The 17,115-nt window shown below is 37.2% G+C and overlaps 2 protein-coding genes and 1 long non-coding RNA gene across 3 annotated transcripts; 2 read left to right on the top strand and 1 right to left on the bottom strand.

Moving 5' to 3' along the window:
- Positions 1 to 1,909: 1,909 nt before the first annotated feature.
- On the bottom strand, positions 1,910 to 2,677 carry LOC146886890 (uncharacterized). Its single transcript, XM_085671920.1, has 2 exons — positions 2,423 to 2,677; positions 1,910 to 2,311 (listed from the first exon to the last, which is right to left on the bottom strand). The coding sequence occupies exons 1-2, from the start codon at positions 2,675 to 2,677 to the stop codon at positions 1,910 to 1,912; spliced, it is 657 nt and encodes a 218-aa protein (XP_085528046.1).
- Positions 2,678 to 8,325: 5,648 nt separating this feature from the next.
- LOC146886889 (GTP 3',8-cyclase-like) lies at positions 8,326 to 10,283 on the top strand. The gene is made up of 4 exons (XM_085671919.1): positions 8,326 to 8,962; positions 9,157 to 9,324; positions 9,423 to 9,614; positions 10,230 to 10,283. Exons 1-4 carry the CDS (start codon positions 8,495 to 8,497, stop codon positions 10,281 to 10,283), a joined length of 882 nt encoding a protein of 293 aa, XP_085528045.1. The 5' UTR covers positions 8,326 to 8,494.
- Positions 10,284 to 10,570: 287 nt separating this feature from the next.
- Positions 10,571 to 12,408, top strand: LOC146886888 (uncharacterized). The gene is made up of 3 exons (XR_014994347.1): positions 10,571 to 10,982; positions 12,095 to 12,179; positions 12,290 to 12,408. It is a non-coding gene; the product is annotated as an uncharacterized LOC146886888 (long non-coding RNA).
- Positions 12,409 to 17,115: the final 4,707 nt, after the last annotated feature.

Genomic DNA, 17,115 nt, shown 5'->3' with positions numbered 1-17,115 from the left:
TAAATCAACAACAATAATTAATTTAACAATAATCTCTAGATAACCAATGAAGAATCTTATTTAGAAAAAGCAGTGGAATTGACCTATTTACTATTACTGTGTTTATAATCTTCCGTGTCATTTTCTTTGCATATCAAAACCCCCCTATTTTTATAGTTGCTAGTTTTAAATTGCATTTTTGAGAATCAAATATTTGAGATCAATTCCGTATTCGTTGTGAGACGACTTAGGGTTATCTTAACCCTAACTATTTTCTTCACTACAAACTGGCAATACTGAAGTTGCTAAAGTAGTGGTAATTTGATCGCCTAACGACAGCGATATCAATACTGGTATCTCCAAAGGCTGTAGAATCCCACCGAGCCTCTGATACTCCACCTTCGCCTTCTGGCACGTTAAACATGCTGACACGAACTGAGCCACATCTTTCTTCATCCCTTGCTACCAAAAGGTTTCCTTGAGATCCTGGTACATCTTAGTTATGCCAGGATGCAGACTAAGATGACTCTTATGTCCTTCCTTAAGAATTAACCGTTTTACCCCCGTATCATCAGGTATACATACTCTGCCCTGGAACCTCAGTATGCCATCATCACCCAAAGCAAAGTCTTTGGTTTCATCTGATCCAAGTTGTTCTCTAACCCTGTTCAAATTGGCATCCAATAACTGCCTCTCCCTGACTGAGTCCAAGAAGTCACTACATATAGTAAAGGTACTACACCTAATGGCCTCGGACCCCAACTCTACCTGTAGCCTCATGTCTCTGAATTTCTCCAGTAGTTCCACCTCCTTAATCATGAGATGTGCAGTCTTCCTACTCAGGGCATTTGCTACCACGTTTTCCTTCCCCAGATGATACAACAGTTCGAAGTCATAGTCTTTAAGGAACTTCATCCACCTCCTCTGCCTCATATTCAGCTCTTTCTGATCGAATAGGTACTTGAGGCTCTTATGATCGCTGAACACCCGGAACTGTGCACCATAAATATAATGCCTCCAAATCTTTAAGGCACGCTCATGCACCTTAAGTTGTCTCGAAGCATACGCTACTGCCTTATTCTCTTGCATTAACACACAGCTGAGCCCAAGGTGATAGGCATCACAATAGACCTCAAAAGGTTTCCCCACGTCTGGGATTACTAGTATCGGTGCGCTGGTCAACCTTCTCTTAAGCTCCTGGAAACTCTCATCACACTTGTCCGTCCAAGTGAAGGGTTGGTCCTTCCGAGTAAGAAGTGTCAGGGGTGCCACTATCTTGGAGAATCCCTCTATGAATCTCTTATAGTAGCCCGCCAACCCCACAAAACTCCTGATCTCTATGGCAGACTTAGGGCTTTCCTACTTTACCACTGCTTCGACCTTCACTAGGTCCACTGCAATCCCCTGGGCGGATATCACATGCCAAAAACTGAACTTCACCCATCCAGAATTCACACTTGGACAACTTGGCGTACAATTGGTTCTCTCTCAAAACACCAAGCACCAACCTCAGGTGTTCTGCATGTTCCTCCTGAGTTCTGGAATAGATAATGATGTCGTCTATGAAGACTACAACAAACTTATCTAGGAAATGCCAGAAGATCATGTTCATGTAGTCGATGAACACCGCCAGAGCTTTGGTCACCCCAAAAGGCATAACCACATACTCGTAGTGGCCATACCTGGACCTGAAGGCCGTCTTCTGTACATCATCGGCCTTTACCAAAATCTGATGGTATCCCGACCGCAGATCAATCTTCGAGAACACTGATGACCCATGTAGTTGATCCATCAAGTCATCTATCCTCGGAAGGGAGTACTTATTCTTGATCGTCATTTTGTTCAACTGCCAGTAGTCCACACACATACGTGAACTTCCGTCTTTCTTCTTCACCAACAACACTGGTGCTCCCTAAGGCGAAGTGTTGGGTCAGATAAACTGCTTCACCATCAGTTCCTCTATTTGTTTCTTAAGTTCAACCAACTCTGCTGGAGCCATGCGGTATGGAGTCATCGACACCGGACCCGTCCCCGATACTAGATCAATAGAGAACTCCACCTCTCTGTGAGGAGGTAGCCCCGACACTTCCTCGTGGAATACATCCCCGAACTCCTGCACTACTGGTTTGGCAGACTCCATCTTTCCTCTTTCCACCTCTAGATGCGTGAAGATCACAAAGCATTGTGCACCACTTCGCAGTTCCTTCAGAACCCCTTGGGATGATAACAACTCAGACTCCTTCGAGTTTGGGAATAACAATCTCTTCTCTCGGCAATCTATAAGAATACGATTGGCAGAGAGCCAATTCATCCCTAGGATTACCTCCAACTCCTGTAGAGGTAGGCAGATTAGGTTCACTTTGTACCTGCGTCCCTCTACCTCCACTAGACACCTCGCACACAAGGATGACGTCCTGACCAAACCCGACGCTGGGGTAGACACCGCAAGCTCACACTGTAGCTCGCACACCGGTAGACCCAACCGTTCCACACATGCATTTGACACAAAATAGTGTGTCACTCCAGAATCATATAGCACACAACAAGCTTTCCCAACTATCAAACAATGGCCTATAACAAGGTTACCTGAGCCTGCAGCCTCCGCTCCGGTCATGGCATACACTCTGTCGATCGCCTGAGGCCTGTTGCCTTTGTGCCTTTGCTGGTTCTGTGTAGGAGCCTGTACTGGAGGTCGCATCACTATTCTAGCAAGGGTGGGGCAGTCCCTCCCAAAGTGGCCCTCCTTGCCACAATTGTTGCACTTCTTGAAGCCTACAAGCTGGGGGCAGACATTCCTCTTGTGCGGTCCCCCACACTGGTAGCACTGAATCCTGTTCTACTGGGAAAAAGACTCCCTAGACCCCTGAGACTGGAAATAGGGCCTAGTGTAGGGCTTCCTCCTCTACTCGTGCCTGTGCCTGGACCCAGATGGTCCTCCCACTCTCTGCTGGGATGAGTGTTGAGATTCCACCTCTACCTTCATCTTCTACATGACCCTTGCCTTCTCCACCAAGGCGGCAAAATCCTTGATGGATAGCGGGGTCACCATCAAACGAAGGTCTCCAGGGAGGCCGTTCTCGAACTTCTGGCATCGCCACTCTTCGTCTAGTGGCATGGTGTAGAAACGGCTGAGGTACTTGAAATTTTCTGCATACTCAGTCACCGACTTGCTTCCCTGGGTCAACTGTAAAAATTCTACCTCTTTAGCATATTTGACGTTGTCAGGGAAGTACTCGGAGAGGAACTTCCTCCTGAAGACGTCCCAAGTAACTGGCTCCTGTCTCTCCTCCATAATAGACTTCATGCTGACCCACCAGTGCTCAGCCTCACCCTTGAGCATGTACACTGCGAACGCTAGTCTACTCTCCTTTGGGCACATCTTGGCATCAAATATCCTCTCCAGGTCTTTCAGCCACTGGTCTGCTGCGTCTGGACTGGTCTTGCCTCCAAGCTTCACTGAGTGGTGTTTCAGAAAGTCCTCCAGACTCCACTCCCTGGCCGTAGGTCGTGGCTCCGGGCCAAAAGTAGGGGCAACTACCCTGTTCTCCTCCAATTGGCGGAAGGCCTCCATATGCTGCCTGTGAGCATCTTCAGCAGCCGCCCTGACAGCCTCCATTTGCTGCATCACCAGCTGCTGCTGTTCAAGCGCTGCCGCTTGTCGTTGCATTGATGCTTCATGTTGTTGTATCATTGCCGTACTTTGCTGCATCATAGTAGCTACCATTGCTTCAATCGCTCTGGCGATATCTGGCACATCGCCCTAGGAAGATTGCAGAGTTCTACGGGATGGTGCCATAGTTCACTGGCACACAGGAAAACACTTGATTAGACTTGATAAGACAGGAATTAGCGAAAAATACCCAGAACGACACAGAGAAAACTAAGTGGACACCCAAGTCCACAGACCTAAGGGTTGACCGCTCTGATACCATAAATGTAACATCCCAAAAACTGAATAACCTCAATTGATAAAACATCACATACATGAATATTCAGAGGGTACGAGGTTTAGGGTAGAAAGTATACAATACGTCAAATATACCCGGATTACAAGAAAAGGGCCCCATGGCCCAACCAAAAATGTACTGAAAAGAACACAATTAAAGATACTAGGTCTTGTTCGGACAAGAAAACATAAATAATAAAATCCTCCAGTAATGGGCCCCACAGTGGGCCCAACACCTGTCCAATCCATTAAGCTGCAACATTCTTATTACCATCACTATTGCCAGGGGTTCTCACATCTACTCACATCAACAAGGTTGATGATCATTGCAAAGGAAGAGACCACGCATAACACACAAGCAAGTGAAAGGGTAAGCTAGCGAAGAAGTCATTATATCAGGCACTCAACATACCATTCCACATTCAAACACACATAGCAAACACCCACATATGCAGTACCCATTCATAAAAAACCCTAAGATTTAGCTATCCGGATACGTAACTGAGGCACCACCACATGGTAATGAAATTATGACCTAGCAATGAGGCGTCACCGCGAGGCCTTCACGAAATTATACCCTTACAGGAGGCACCACCACGTGACCTTCGTGGAATTACGCCCTGACCCTTAGGCAACACCACGACCCCCTGTGGAATTACGTCCTTTTTTCGAGGCACCACCAGGGACTCCCCTTAAGAGGGTCCATGGAATTACGTCCAATCGATGAGACGCCACTAAGATCTCTCACTACAAGAGTCATGGAATTATGCCCTACCCATACTTTAAACATGTTCCACCCACCAATCAAGAATTTCCCATAACACAAAATCATGTACAATTAACAATTCATACAATTCATGCTTTCCAATTCATACCCAATCAAATAACATGCCATTTCCATTTCAAATGTACATATTAATCATGCTATCATCACACAACCCTTCCAGTAAGGCATTTGAGTCAAATAAACAAGCCACATATCGGTGAACCACTCAATAACAACATCAAAACCTGCCCGCTGTCTCGCTCAAGCCAACAGGGCTCGCTCAGGCGAGAGGGACCCTCTCGCTCAAGCGAGTCCCATCTCGCCTAGGCGAGGGCACAACGAGGGAACAAGGAACCCTGCGAGGTCTCGCTCAGGCGAGTCCCTTCTCACCTAGGCGAGAGCACTCCTCGCTCAAAAAGAACGCGCGTCGCCTAGGCGACAAATCACGTAACATAAACCTGGGCGAGCCTCTGATAATCTCGCCTAGGCGAGACTACCTCGCTTGGGCGAAAAAACCAGTACTCGCCACTATTTTCTCATACAGCAGCCAAGACCACGAACCAAATCATGCTTTAACTCGATCCAAAACGGACACAACACCAACCAATCCATACAGACACGAAAAGATGTCCAAAACAGCGGAAAAACACAAATAACAGAAGGTCCTAGCTTCCCTTACCTGGAAAACAAGCTAGCGGGACACTCCGATACGAACACAGTGAACACGGCGGTCCTAAGGATGGCTAAAGAGGTGAAGCAGGAGCTGGGTTTGAGTTGGCTCGAAGAAGGTTCAGAGTAAACCCTAGCGGAGCGTTCTGTACGAGAGGCGCAAAGGTGATGACTGATTCTTCTGCAAGAGTGAAAAGTGCAGATTAGGGCAACTAGGAATGGTTTTTAACCTTTGGGCCAACCCTCAGGCCCAACAGACGCAAGGCAACCCTTAAAATGCTAGGGCAGGAAAAATTGGGCTTTACAACAACTTCAACAAATAAGAATGATTCTCCAACAATAAGGAATTAATTTTTCCTGATGTGGAATATGGATCTAAGCTGCAACCACAAAGCATACTAAGAAAAAATTCTACCAAACCATAGCCATGATACCACTTGTTGGGAAAAATGCATTATCAATTAAGAATATTACTGTATTTATCCATGAGAATCACTTTACTAATAGAGAAATAAGATAAAAAAAATATTATACACAAATATAACATGGAAACCTAAAATCGGAGAAAAAACACAACCATTGTCTAATGACAACTAGAGAATAACACTATGTGAAAATTTGTACAACACATAGACTACTCTCTTATGCCTTTTGATTCCAAGTACACACACACACTCTCCAAAACAAGAATTTAACAAAACCTCACAACATTTTACTACAAGAGTATAAGAAAAGTCAAATACAAACTTAAAATGTCTTTAACTAAGACAAAGAACATCATGGACTTAAAGCCCATTGTATAACCACTAACACCCACTACCTAATTTATATTAGGCGATGTGAGACTTCTCAAGACCAAGACATATTATTTTCATCGGTCTAACAAGTTCTATATACGAAATTTGTAAAATATAAGATAATAAAATAAAAAAAAAACATATTGTATTTGAAAAATTGAAATAGTAGCACAAAGACTTGTTAAATAAATGTGCATTGATAGTGATTTAGTAATTTTTAAAGTTAAAAATTAAACAAAATTATAATATAAAATTAAAACAAAGATTTGGAACTAAGGTTATATATAATGAAAAATTAAACTATTAAAATTATGACAAAAATATTTAATAACCAAAATTACGGATTTTTTTATAATATACCAAACAAAATAAAATAACAAAAATTCTCATCCGTTAAGTTTACCTTTATCAAAGCCAGTGGATGCGATTAACTTTCCCATCGTGGGGAGATATGATTAAAGCTTCGATCACCATTATAATTCATATATTTTCCTTAATTTGCAATCGTTATTTCAGATTTTTTTCTCCCCTACAAGTTCACTAAATTCAAATACCTTTTTATAAATAATTTTTCAATTCACAATTCAATTTAAGCACTTGTAAAGAGTGAATGGGATAAGTCACAACAAGTTGAGTCAGAAATAAGTTAACTCAATTCTTATTTTTTGATAAATTAAAAATTTTGTAACTTGATTTAACCCAACAATTAAATGGATTGACTTACTTAAAAAATATTTTTTAATTTATTTTATATATTTATTATATTATAATTAAAATAAATTTAATTTTTTAGATTAAATATATTTATAATTCTAAATTTAAATGTAAAATTAAAATTTCTCTATAGTTGGTGAGTTCGATTCGAATTTGCGATAAGTTGGATTGATTTAGGATTGTGAATACATTCTAACCTCTATTTACAACAACCTTTCAATAAATTTACATAATTACACAATTAATATTTTATGACAATAGTTAAATGAAAATCAATTCATAATTAATTTTCTATGATAATAGTTAATTGAAAAACTAATTCAAATAATTAAGTTTCAAAATCCAATTAAATCAACAATTACATCCTTAGTTGAAAACTACCATATACTTCCACATCTTAAAAAATCTCGAAAAGATAATCTGTGGTGGATATCTAAAACTGGAACCAACTAATCCCTTAGGAAAAAAAAATGTTTGGGGTCATATGGCCCTTAAGAAAAATAATTTTTTAATAGTGTGGATAGAATATAATATATTACAATGGAGTCGGCACTTTGCACTTTCGGGTCTCTTTGCCACAGTGTCTGTCACCTTACCCTTCAGAACAAACACGACAACATCTCAGAACTTCCTCTTACCTTGTATATATAGATACATATGTTATGAGTCTCTGGTGTCCTAGACAAAAATTATTAAAAAAGAGAAAAACTTTTCCAACCCCAACTCAATATTTTGTCCAAATTCATTGTTTCAGCGTCAACCATGAGGCGACACTTATCAAAATTCTTTCACTACCCAATTGGGTTTAACCTATCAAATTCCTTTCCGGTGAGACCCCTCTCTCTCTCTCTCGGTTTGTTTAGCTTATTCTTTTGGTGATGTAACTGGTCAATCAAGTTGGTTGTAATGGATTGAAAATTGACGTTTTGGAACACATCTATGAAGTTAACTGAATCGTTCATGCCATGTCAAATTTCGGGTATAAACTTATAATTTCCCTGTTCTATCAGGATCATGGAAAACCCCCTCATTGTACTTCAATTCAGTTTCTTTTTTTATCGAATGCTCACTTCAATGATAAGTTATAGTGATACCCATTTACATGCAGATGAGAACTGTTATTTTATTTCTTGTCCTAAGAGTACTGGTTAGCCTGTGCTAGATTCATGCTTTGTGTGTTAATCTGGGGTGTGGTGGTACTAATATATGTGCAAATTTAGTAATAAACTTGTACTCCTCCTCTGGTTCTACCAACCTAGAAAATGCAAAAATCAATCACTTAGTTGTTCCATTTTAATATAAATTAAGTTTTTACCGTATGCGTACTTGAAGGATTAAATATTGATACCCAGATGATTATTTTTTGTTGTTTAAGAATTTATTAATCTGGGGTTTTGGTGGAGTTTATATGTGTTCAAATTTTGTTTATGAAAATGTGGCTGGCATGTGACACTAATTTTCTTGAAGCAGTTGAAATGTGATGTGAGTTCGTTCTGTGCTGCCAATAGTATTCGTCAAGGTTTGTTCGGTGGACACTTGAATGAATGTGCCACAAGAGCTTTGGCCACTACATCTTGTGCTTCGGTGTCTGAAGATCTGCCAAAGGATAATTTCGTCTCTGATATGTTGGTAGATTCATTTGGAAGGCTTCACACATACTTGAGAATATCTGTAACAGAGAGGTGCAATTTAAGGGGTCAGTATTGTATGCCAGCAGAAGGTGTGGAACTCACTCCTAGCCCTCAAATTTTGACAAAAACTGAGATTCTACGATTGGCAAATCTGTTTGTAAGCTTCGGGGTAACTAAAATACGTTTGACGGGTGGGGAACCAACTGTTAGAAAGGATATTGAAGACATATGTTTGGAATTATCAAACTTGAAGGGACTGAGAACATTGTCCATGACTACCAATGGTATTGCTTTAACGAGAAAACTTCCAAGGCTGAAAGATTGTGGGCTTACTTCCCTCAACATTAGTGTAGACACTTTGGTACCTGCAAAGTTTGAGTTTATGACCAGACGCAGAGGGCATGAAAAAGTTATGAATTCAATTAATGCTGCCATAGACCTTGGATTTAATCCAGTTAAGGTATTTCTTGGTTACATATCATTACTTTTTGCTAGTGTTTCTCATTGATCACCTTCCCATGAGCAGCTACCCTTTTGCTCAAATTCATTAAGTTAATCAAATGAATTTTTCAACAAGGGTGCATAACCTCAGGTAAATTTCATGTCACTGATGGATGAATTTTAAGGTATCTTTGATGTTTCTCTGCATTTCAGGTCAATTGTGTTGTAATGCGAGGATTCAATGATGATGAGATCTGTGATTTTGTTGAGCTGACCCGGGACAAGCCAATTGATATTCGCTTTATAGAGTTCATGCCTTTTGATGGGAATGTTTGGAATGTCAAGAAACTTGTACCCTACTCAGAAATGTTGGATACAGTGGTAAGGTAGAATTCAGACTGGAGGCCTAACTTTTATACTACATTTTGTTGTTCTCTTATAGCAGATAGAGACCCTTTATAACCATCATTACCAAACAGATGAAACAGTTTCCAAGCTTAAAAAGAGATCAGGATCACCCTACAAATACGGCCAAAAATTTCACAATAGATGGGCATGAAGGTAGAGTTTCGTTTATCACATCAATGACTGAGCATTTCTGTGCTGGTTGCAATAGATTGCGGCTACTTACTGATGGAAACTTCAAAGTCTGTTTATTTGGTCCTTCGGAGGTAAGTTATATTCAAATCATCAAAGCTCAGTGTATTATGCTTGTCCCTTAAACCTGGTGATGGTAATTGGGCTAAAATCTGTGATGTCACTTCTATTTGAATACTTAATGTTTTTGGTGAATCTGTAACGCTAAACTTGATGATAGTATATGAAGTATGGATGCTTAGTACGACATGAGTACGTACAACTACAGGAATACGATGATCTTTTTGAAATTTAGGATATGCTATGTTTTGGATTCTTAGCAAAACATTATAGATGCATAATATCGGTGAAGAAAGAGAGAGTGGGGGTAATTTCTCATTAATTCATGATTATGATGATCGCAATTTAATTTAAAAAATTGATATGAATGGAGAAGTATCAGTATTTGACATGGGAACAAACACCTTGATGTTTCCATTTTGAGTATCAGGGCATCGTAGATCATATTAATTGCAGGCCTTCTAAATGTACCGGTAAATGAATTGGATAGTTTGGTGATGAGGGTGAAGGACTCGGGATTAAGAAATTGGTATTTAAGGCCTATAAATTTTTTGGCAAGTAAAATCAAGACTTTCTATGCAAACTTTTAGCAGTCTTGTTTTTTAAGGAGTGTGACTGATTTCTTGCAGTTAGTTGTTTCAATGGCTGAGTATGGTTCTGGGAGTTGTTTACTTTTGGATTAGAACTTTGAAACTGTGATGTCTACTGTCAGTTCTGAATTCTTGATATGGTACATACTCGATAATGGGGAAAAGGGAAACTATCTGCCAACTCATAATAGAAAAACATAACTTCAAATATTTGTTTACAAAGATTGAAGTTCCCTGCAGAAAGTGGATTCCTGTAGTGAATCTTGATATTTGTCTGTAAATGGAAGATTTGATACACATTAGGACATGGTCTTTGCGAACATTAAAATATGGCTCTACCTCATACAATATTTTGGATTGAACATGCACTTTCTTGCCCCTTCTTTCCATTGCACATGCTATTTCATTTGATATTCTATTTATTTGATTACTTGTAATTGATTTTTTAGGCGCACTAATATACTTTCATCATTATTTTGAATTCTTAATCATTTCTGAAAATTTTCTTATCAATGAAACTGATAAATATTTTCCCTATTCAAGACATGCCGGTCATTATGGATGTTATCTCTACCATTTATGTTCAAGTTAAAGGTGCTTGATGTATGTATGGATGTTGACATCAGTCGGGACAATAAAACGTGTCATGGCATACATATAGCATCTTTAATGAGAGCTTCATTAAAAGATTTTTGTGATTTTCTTATATGGATCGTGTTTCAGGTTAGTTTAAGAGATCCTTTGAGATGTGGTGCAGAGGATCATGAACTTAGGGAGATAATAGGAGCAGCGGTATGCACTTCTTCTGATTATTATTGCTAAATCTCAATTGTGTTGTAATGATTTATAATGTTTTTATTTCTTTACCAGGATTTATCATCCTTTTAATATAATGATGCTGCTGCAATAGAATTTCACTCACTGCTATTTTAATTTAACATGGTAGTGAACCTTTATTAAAAAAGATATACTTTAGGAATAAGAGGAGCATAGCAAGAAGGGACAACACACCCCACAACCTAACTGAAATTCTTTACCAGGATTTATCATCCTTTTAATATAATGATGCTGCTGCAATAGAATTTCACTCACTGCTATTTTAATTTAACATGGTAGTGAACCTTTATTAAAAAAGATATACTTTAGGAATAAGAGGAGCATAGCAAGAAGGGACAACACACCCCACAACCTAACTGAAAAGGAGTTAGTTAGAGATTATGTATATATGGAGAAAAAAGTGGGTGGGGGTGATAGAGTTAGGTGAAGTTTAGCCTCATTTGGCAATCGGTAGACCCTTATAATGTAACTATTCTTATAATGATGCATGGATATGATGCGTGTATCGGATATGGTACGTATCGGATATATCAATACACTTATTTTGAAAACAATAAGGTATGATACGTTATATATGCATATTGAAAAATTTTACAAAAACCTTAAAACATGATAAATATATATTGTTATTGTGTGAATTCAAATTAAAATCAAATATCTTAAAAACTGTCAAAATAAAAAGTTATAAATTATTTTTATCACAAAAAGTATTACAAGTTTATAGATTAGATACTTTATTGATAAATATCGGTAAAGTATCAGATATTGATACGTGTCAAACATGAATACATGACACAGATTGAGGTATCAGTGCATCATAACTTATCACCTTCAACCTCTAGACTAACGTGAGCATTTCCATTGAATAATATGTTACTGACTCACTTCTTTCCTATGATTTTCCATCTGTTTGCTCTTGTCCTAGTAAGCTCTTTGATTGCTTTTGAACAACATAGTCAATAGTGGATCATAGACTACTTGAAATTGTGTGTCGAACTTTAGGTAAGCAATATTATAAGTGGTCTTGTACTATCCTATTTCTTAATGTTATCTTTCCTTTGTTCTAGGTGAAGAAGAAGAAAGCTTCACATGCTGGCATGTTTGATATAGCAAAGACTGCAAATAGGCCCATGATACATATTGGTGGATAAGGTCTCTTCTTCTTCCTTTCTTTCATTTTTCCTATAAAGGTTATCCATTCAATCTCTAAAATATTTATTTTACAATTTACTGAGGCACATCATGATTTTTCTCTATTTCAGGTATCACACAGTGATAAAGTTACTTACATAGCAGGCAACCAGAGTAGTCCTAGTGAGAAGTACCCTGAATTGAGTATTATCTGAGATCTTCATTGATACAATCTCACTACATGAAGGGTATAGATTTTTCAACTATACCTAGCCACATATACTGTTAAATGTTGTTCCTTTGGATAGAACCCATTGTTGTTGTATCGAGTAATAATGCAAATTTGGGCTTAAATTTTCTGATCATGTGTGACTCTTTCTTCATTGGTTTATGACTTTTGGGTCGTGTGTTAATCTTTCTTCACTGGTTGTTTGTTTACCAGTCAACTTTAGTTTCAGCATGGCACTGTATTTATTTGTTTTGTTGTAGACATGACAATGAAATTTTGAAAAGGTTGGTTATGCCCTATTACATCATTGAATTTGTACTATGTATGCAGTGAGGTTGTTGACCAGGTCTTCATAGTGCTGCTTCTCAGACTTCATACGGCATTCCCAATTTTCTTTCCTTAGTTTATACTCTTACCCGGAAATTGAAGGAACAACTCTAATCTAGATGTTACCAAGTTCTACTCTTGGGATCACTTCATGCTCCCTACCATTGCTTTTGTCATTTAGACCCTTTCTAATATCTCAACTTTCTAGGAACGTAAAATGTATGGAAATTTAAGAGACCAAAGGTGTTAATTAGAGTTAAATATATGTCTAGATATATATAATTTGAATTAGATTTTAGGAGTGTTTTATGTTTTAATTATTAGATATTATTTAGTGGATGAAGAAAAAAAATTAGGCTATTGTTTAGACTTAGAGAGTTAGATTGAGATATTACTAAACGTTTGTTACATTTGCTTTATGTATGAAATAATGTGGAATATTATACATTTTTTACCCATTTAAAATATATTTTCTAAACATTAAAAACCTAAAAACCAACAATAAGAGTTTTGTGATAGGTTTTTTTAGGGGAAGATTCATTAGGGAGGTATAACAACAATGAAATCTAAGCTCAATTCACATGGATTATCACCATCTTCAACGCACAACCTTAAAGTAATTTAAACTCACTTGGATTTTCAAAAATATATTTTTCAAGAATGAATCCTTTCCACATTGATAATACAATTAACCAACATGTTAAGTTGATTACATAGATTGGATCATCATGACATGAGTATAAAAGGTGGAATATGTCTTTTTAGAACTTGTATAAGAACTAAAATCACTTATTTTGGCTCTGGCACTATATTGTTGGGTGGATCTTGAAAGATAGAAAAAATCTCATTCATAGCCACACATACGACTTTTCAATGGCGGACCATTGTTGTGACAAGGGGAGCCATGGCTCCCCAAAAATATTTTAATTCTATTTTTTATATATGTTATATATATTTTAAAATTATATTTATAGATTATTATTTTATTTATATTAAATTTAATAAAATATTTTATTTTATCATCTATCTTATTTATATATTAAAATTTATATATATTTATTGTATAAAAAGTAAAATAAAAATCAATTTGATGGACATTGGTTAATGAAAGGTAATAAATTTTATCACTAGTGATGAGGTTCTTTTATAGTAAATCATCAAAAAATAATGAGAATAGAAAGAAATATAAAGAGATAGATTAGGAAACAAAAGATTGAAAAATGCACAATATCTCTCATGAATCGAGATTAGTATCTTATTATAATTTATGTGTTTATGATTCTCATATTACGATGATTTTCTTAAATTAAGTTTTTTTTTCTGAATTAGTTTGCCTAATTATGATGGTAAGGATTCTTTTCTAAAATTGGCACTAACCCTAATTATATTTGTCCTGAAATTAGTATATCATAGATTATGAAATTTAGAAATTTTGTGTTTTCCATTACATATGGTAAATTTTGTAAGATTTTATGGATGTATCTTGGGTTGAACTACGAATTTCGTTGCACATAATGAATTAGTTGAATAACTTTGAATTGGATTAAAAATTAGAATATCCTTATAATGTTAATTTAATGAATTAGAAAGATTATAAATTGAAAAATGCATACAAGAATCACTTTATGAAAATGATTGAAACAAAGAAAATGAATTTTTTTATTTAATTAGAAAAAATAATTTATATATAAAAAATCTAATTTGACACTCTTAAAGTTTTTGTCCAAGTTTCGCCATTCCGACTTTCCACAAAATTTTATATGTATCTATAATATTTAATACGAAATTTTATTTACTCACTTGAAATTGAGTACCCCACAATTACTTAAACTCTTTGTTAAGAAGACTTTCAATACAATGACTATATTCAGGGGTAACATCAAGCAGATCTGAGTTCAATCCATATAAGAGTTCATTAACACCACCTTCAATATAAAATTTTAAGATAATGAGTTTATAGACCTAAGTTGTCCAACTTTTTCATTTCTACTTGTAAGACTTAGACTCAATATGAGATTTAGATTATAAGTTTCCAACGTTATGTTGAGTCTATCCATGTGTGGCTAAGTGCGGGGCATGCCTAAACGGGCCGGGCCAACCGACATTGCCACCCCTAATGCGAAGTACCACTTTTGGAGGGAGATCTTTTAATAGTTAGGAGGTTGTTGGGTAATATGAACAAGGAGGAGGATGAGACACAAAGAAGAAATATTATCTATTTTAGATGTTAAATTATGGAAAAGGTGAGCTCAATCATCATTGATGGAAAGAGTTGTACCAATGTAGCAAGTAAAAGGCTGGTGGAAAAGCTTGGTTTGGGAGACATCTATACACCCTAGTCTTTATGCTTTTGCAATGGCTAAGTGAGGATGGAGAGTTGGTGCTGGATAAGCAGGTGGATATTACTTTTTCTATAGGTAAGTATGTAGATTAAGTGGTATGTGATGTGGTTCCTATGGAAACAAGTCAATTGTTATTAGGAAGGCCTTGACAATATGATAGAAAGGTGACATTATGGTCTATCCAACAAGTATTTTTTCTTGCTTAAAGGGCAAAAGGTGCCCGTAACACCTTTATCAACTATAGAGGTTTGTGAGGACCAAATAAAAATGAGGGTAAAGAGAGAGCGAGAGAGAAAAGAAGAAAGAGAGAGAAAAAGAAAGAGAGAGAAGAAGAAAGAGAGAAAATAAGAGTGGGAGAGAAAACCCAAAAAAGGCAAGAAAAGGGGAGTAAAGTTGAAAAATCAAATAGTGGTAAAAGTCCTTTTTTGAGAGAAAAAGAGGTAAAAAGAGTGTTAATGACAAAAACACCCCCTATATATGCTTATGCCTAACAATATTTATTTGTCTTCTGTAAAAGTTTCTTTATCTTTAGGTGTGGAGCACATTCTCAAGGAAAATGCAGATGTATTTCCCAAAGACATTCCTTAAGGTTTACCTCCTAAAAGATGTATTGAACATAATATGGATCTCATTCTAAGGACATCCTTCATAACATGCCAACCTATAGGAGCAATCCACAAGAGACTAAAGAAATACAAAAGCAAGTAGAGCAACTCATGAAAAAATGATGGCTTGAATCTCTAGTGGAGTTGCCATCTATTACAACCAAAATCTCGACTAGACGACGAACAAAAAAGAGACGAGCTTAAAAAGAGATTTTGAAGTTGTCACCATAGTTTATTATAGAAAAAGTATGGAAAACAATAAAATAAGACATGCTATACAAGAACTAGATTTTAGGTCCGGAAGTCCGTTACGCGTAGTGAAAATCAAGATTCACGTAGTTCTTAGAGAAATTGTTTGTTAGAAAGTGTTGATGTTTTTAATTTTTGAAATTTTATATCTTTTTTGATATTTTTAAATTATTTGAAAATTAGTATCACACGACGTAAAGGCTGAATAAACAGTAAAAGAAAACAATTTTCATTTTTGTAAAATTTTTCTATTTTGGTAATTTTTTATAATTTTCAAATATTTTTAACTTTTTTAAAAAAATAACATGTGTGTAAAAAAGATGGGGTTTAATAAAAAAACAAAGGTGAAAAATGGGATAAGATGCATGGAAGGGTGCATGCAAGGAGTAAAGGCTGAAAATAAAATTAAAATAGATTGAGGCTGCGAATTGTGAAAAGCAGGGTACAGTAAGTAGACGAGAACCAATGGCAAAAGGGGTGCAAGACTTAAATAATACGGGTGTAACGAGTAAATAGGAATAGGAAAAGAAAACACAAACAAACATACAAATGATGAAGGTGTAAATATTAAAATGGGGATGCGCGTAGGAAACAAAACAAGGTTAGACCCAAGACCCAAGACCCAATAGACAAGAGGTTGAGAATATTAAAAGTGGGGTACGGAAAGCAAAATAACCCAATTTAAGCCCAACCCCAAAATAACTATCAAAACATAAAAATCCCTTAAGGGTTTCTTCTTCCTCTGCGTGAGCAACACCAATCCTCACCCACTCATGGCTGGCCAGGGCCAATGTTGCCGACGCCGATCACCGCCGAAGGAGCTGCCAGCGTTAACGTCACTGTTTCTCTTTCATTCCCTTTCGCGTCCGAGTGCTCCTTTGATCTCATTTTTACTCACAAACACGAGACACTCCTTCCACTCATTGCTACCAGAAGCGTCGTCGTCATCCACGGTGCTCCAACTCCCTCATTCTTCTTCTTGCGCCGGCCACACCAGGTCTGGGAGCCACGCCACTGAGCCCTACTGTCGCGCCCTCAACCGGAATCGCTCTTCTCCAATCGAACTTTGACACGCCTCCGGCAATGCGGTCGACGAATTTTTCTTCCCTTTATCTGTTCGATTGGGTGATGGTTGTTCTCTGTTACTTGGATGATGGAATAGTCTTAGGAGTGATGGAAACTGTTTTGGTATTCTGTTTTCTATT

The sequence above is a fragment of the Vigna unguiculata genome, chromosome 4 (assembly GCF_037176805.1).
Source record: "Vigna unguiculata cultivar grain cowpea cultivar isolate G323 ecotype 2 chromosome 4, ASM3717680v1, whole genome shotgun sequence".
Classification (NCBI taxonomy): domain Eukaryota; kingdom Viridiplantae; phylum Streptophyta; class Magnoliopsida; order Fabales; family Fabaceae; genus Vigna; species Vigna unguiculata.
Note: the sequence above shows the minus strand (reverse complement) of the source record. Positions and strands in the feature narration are given on the sequence as shown.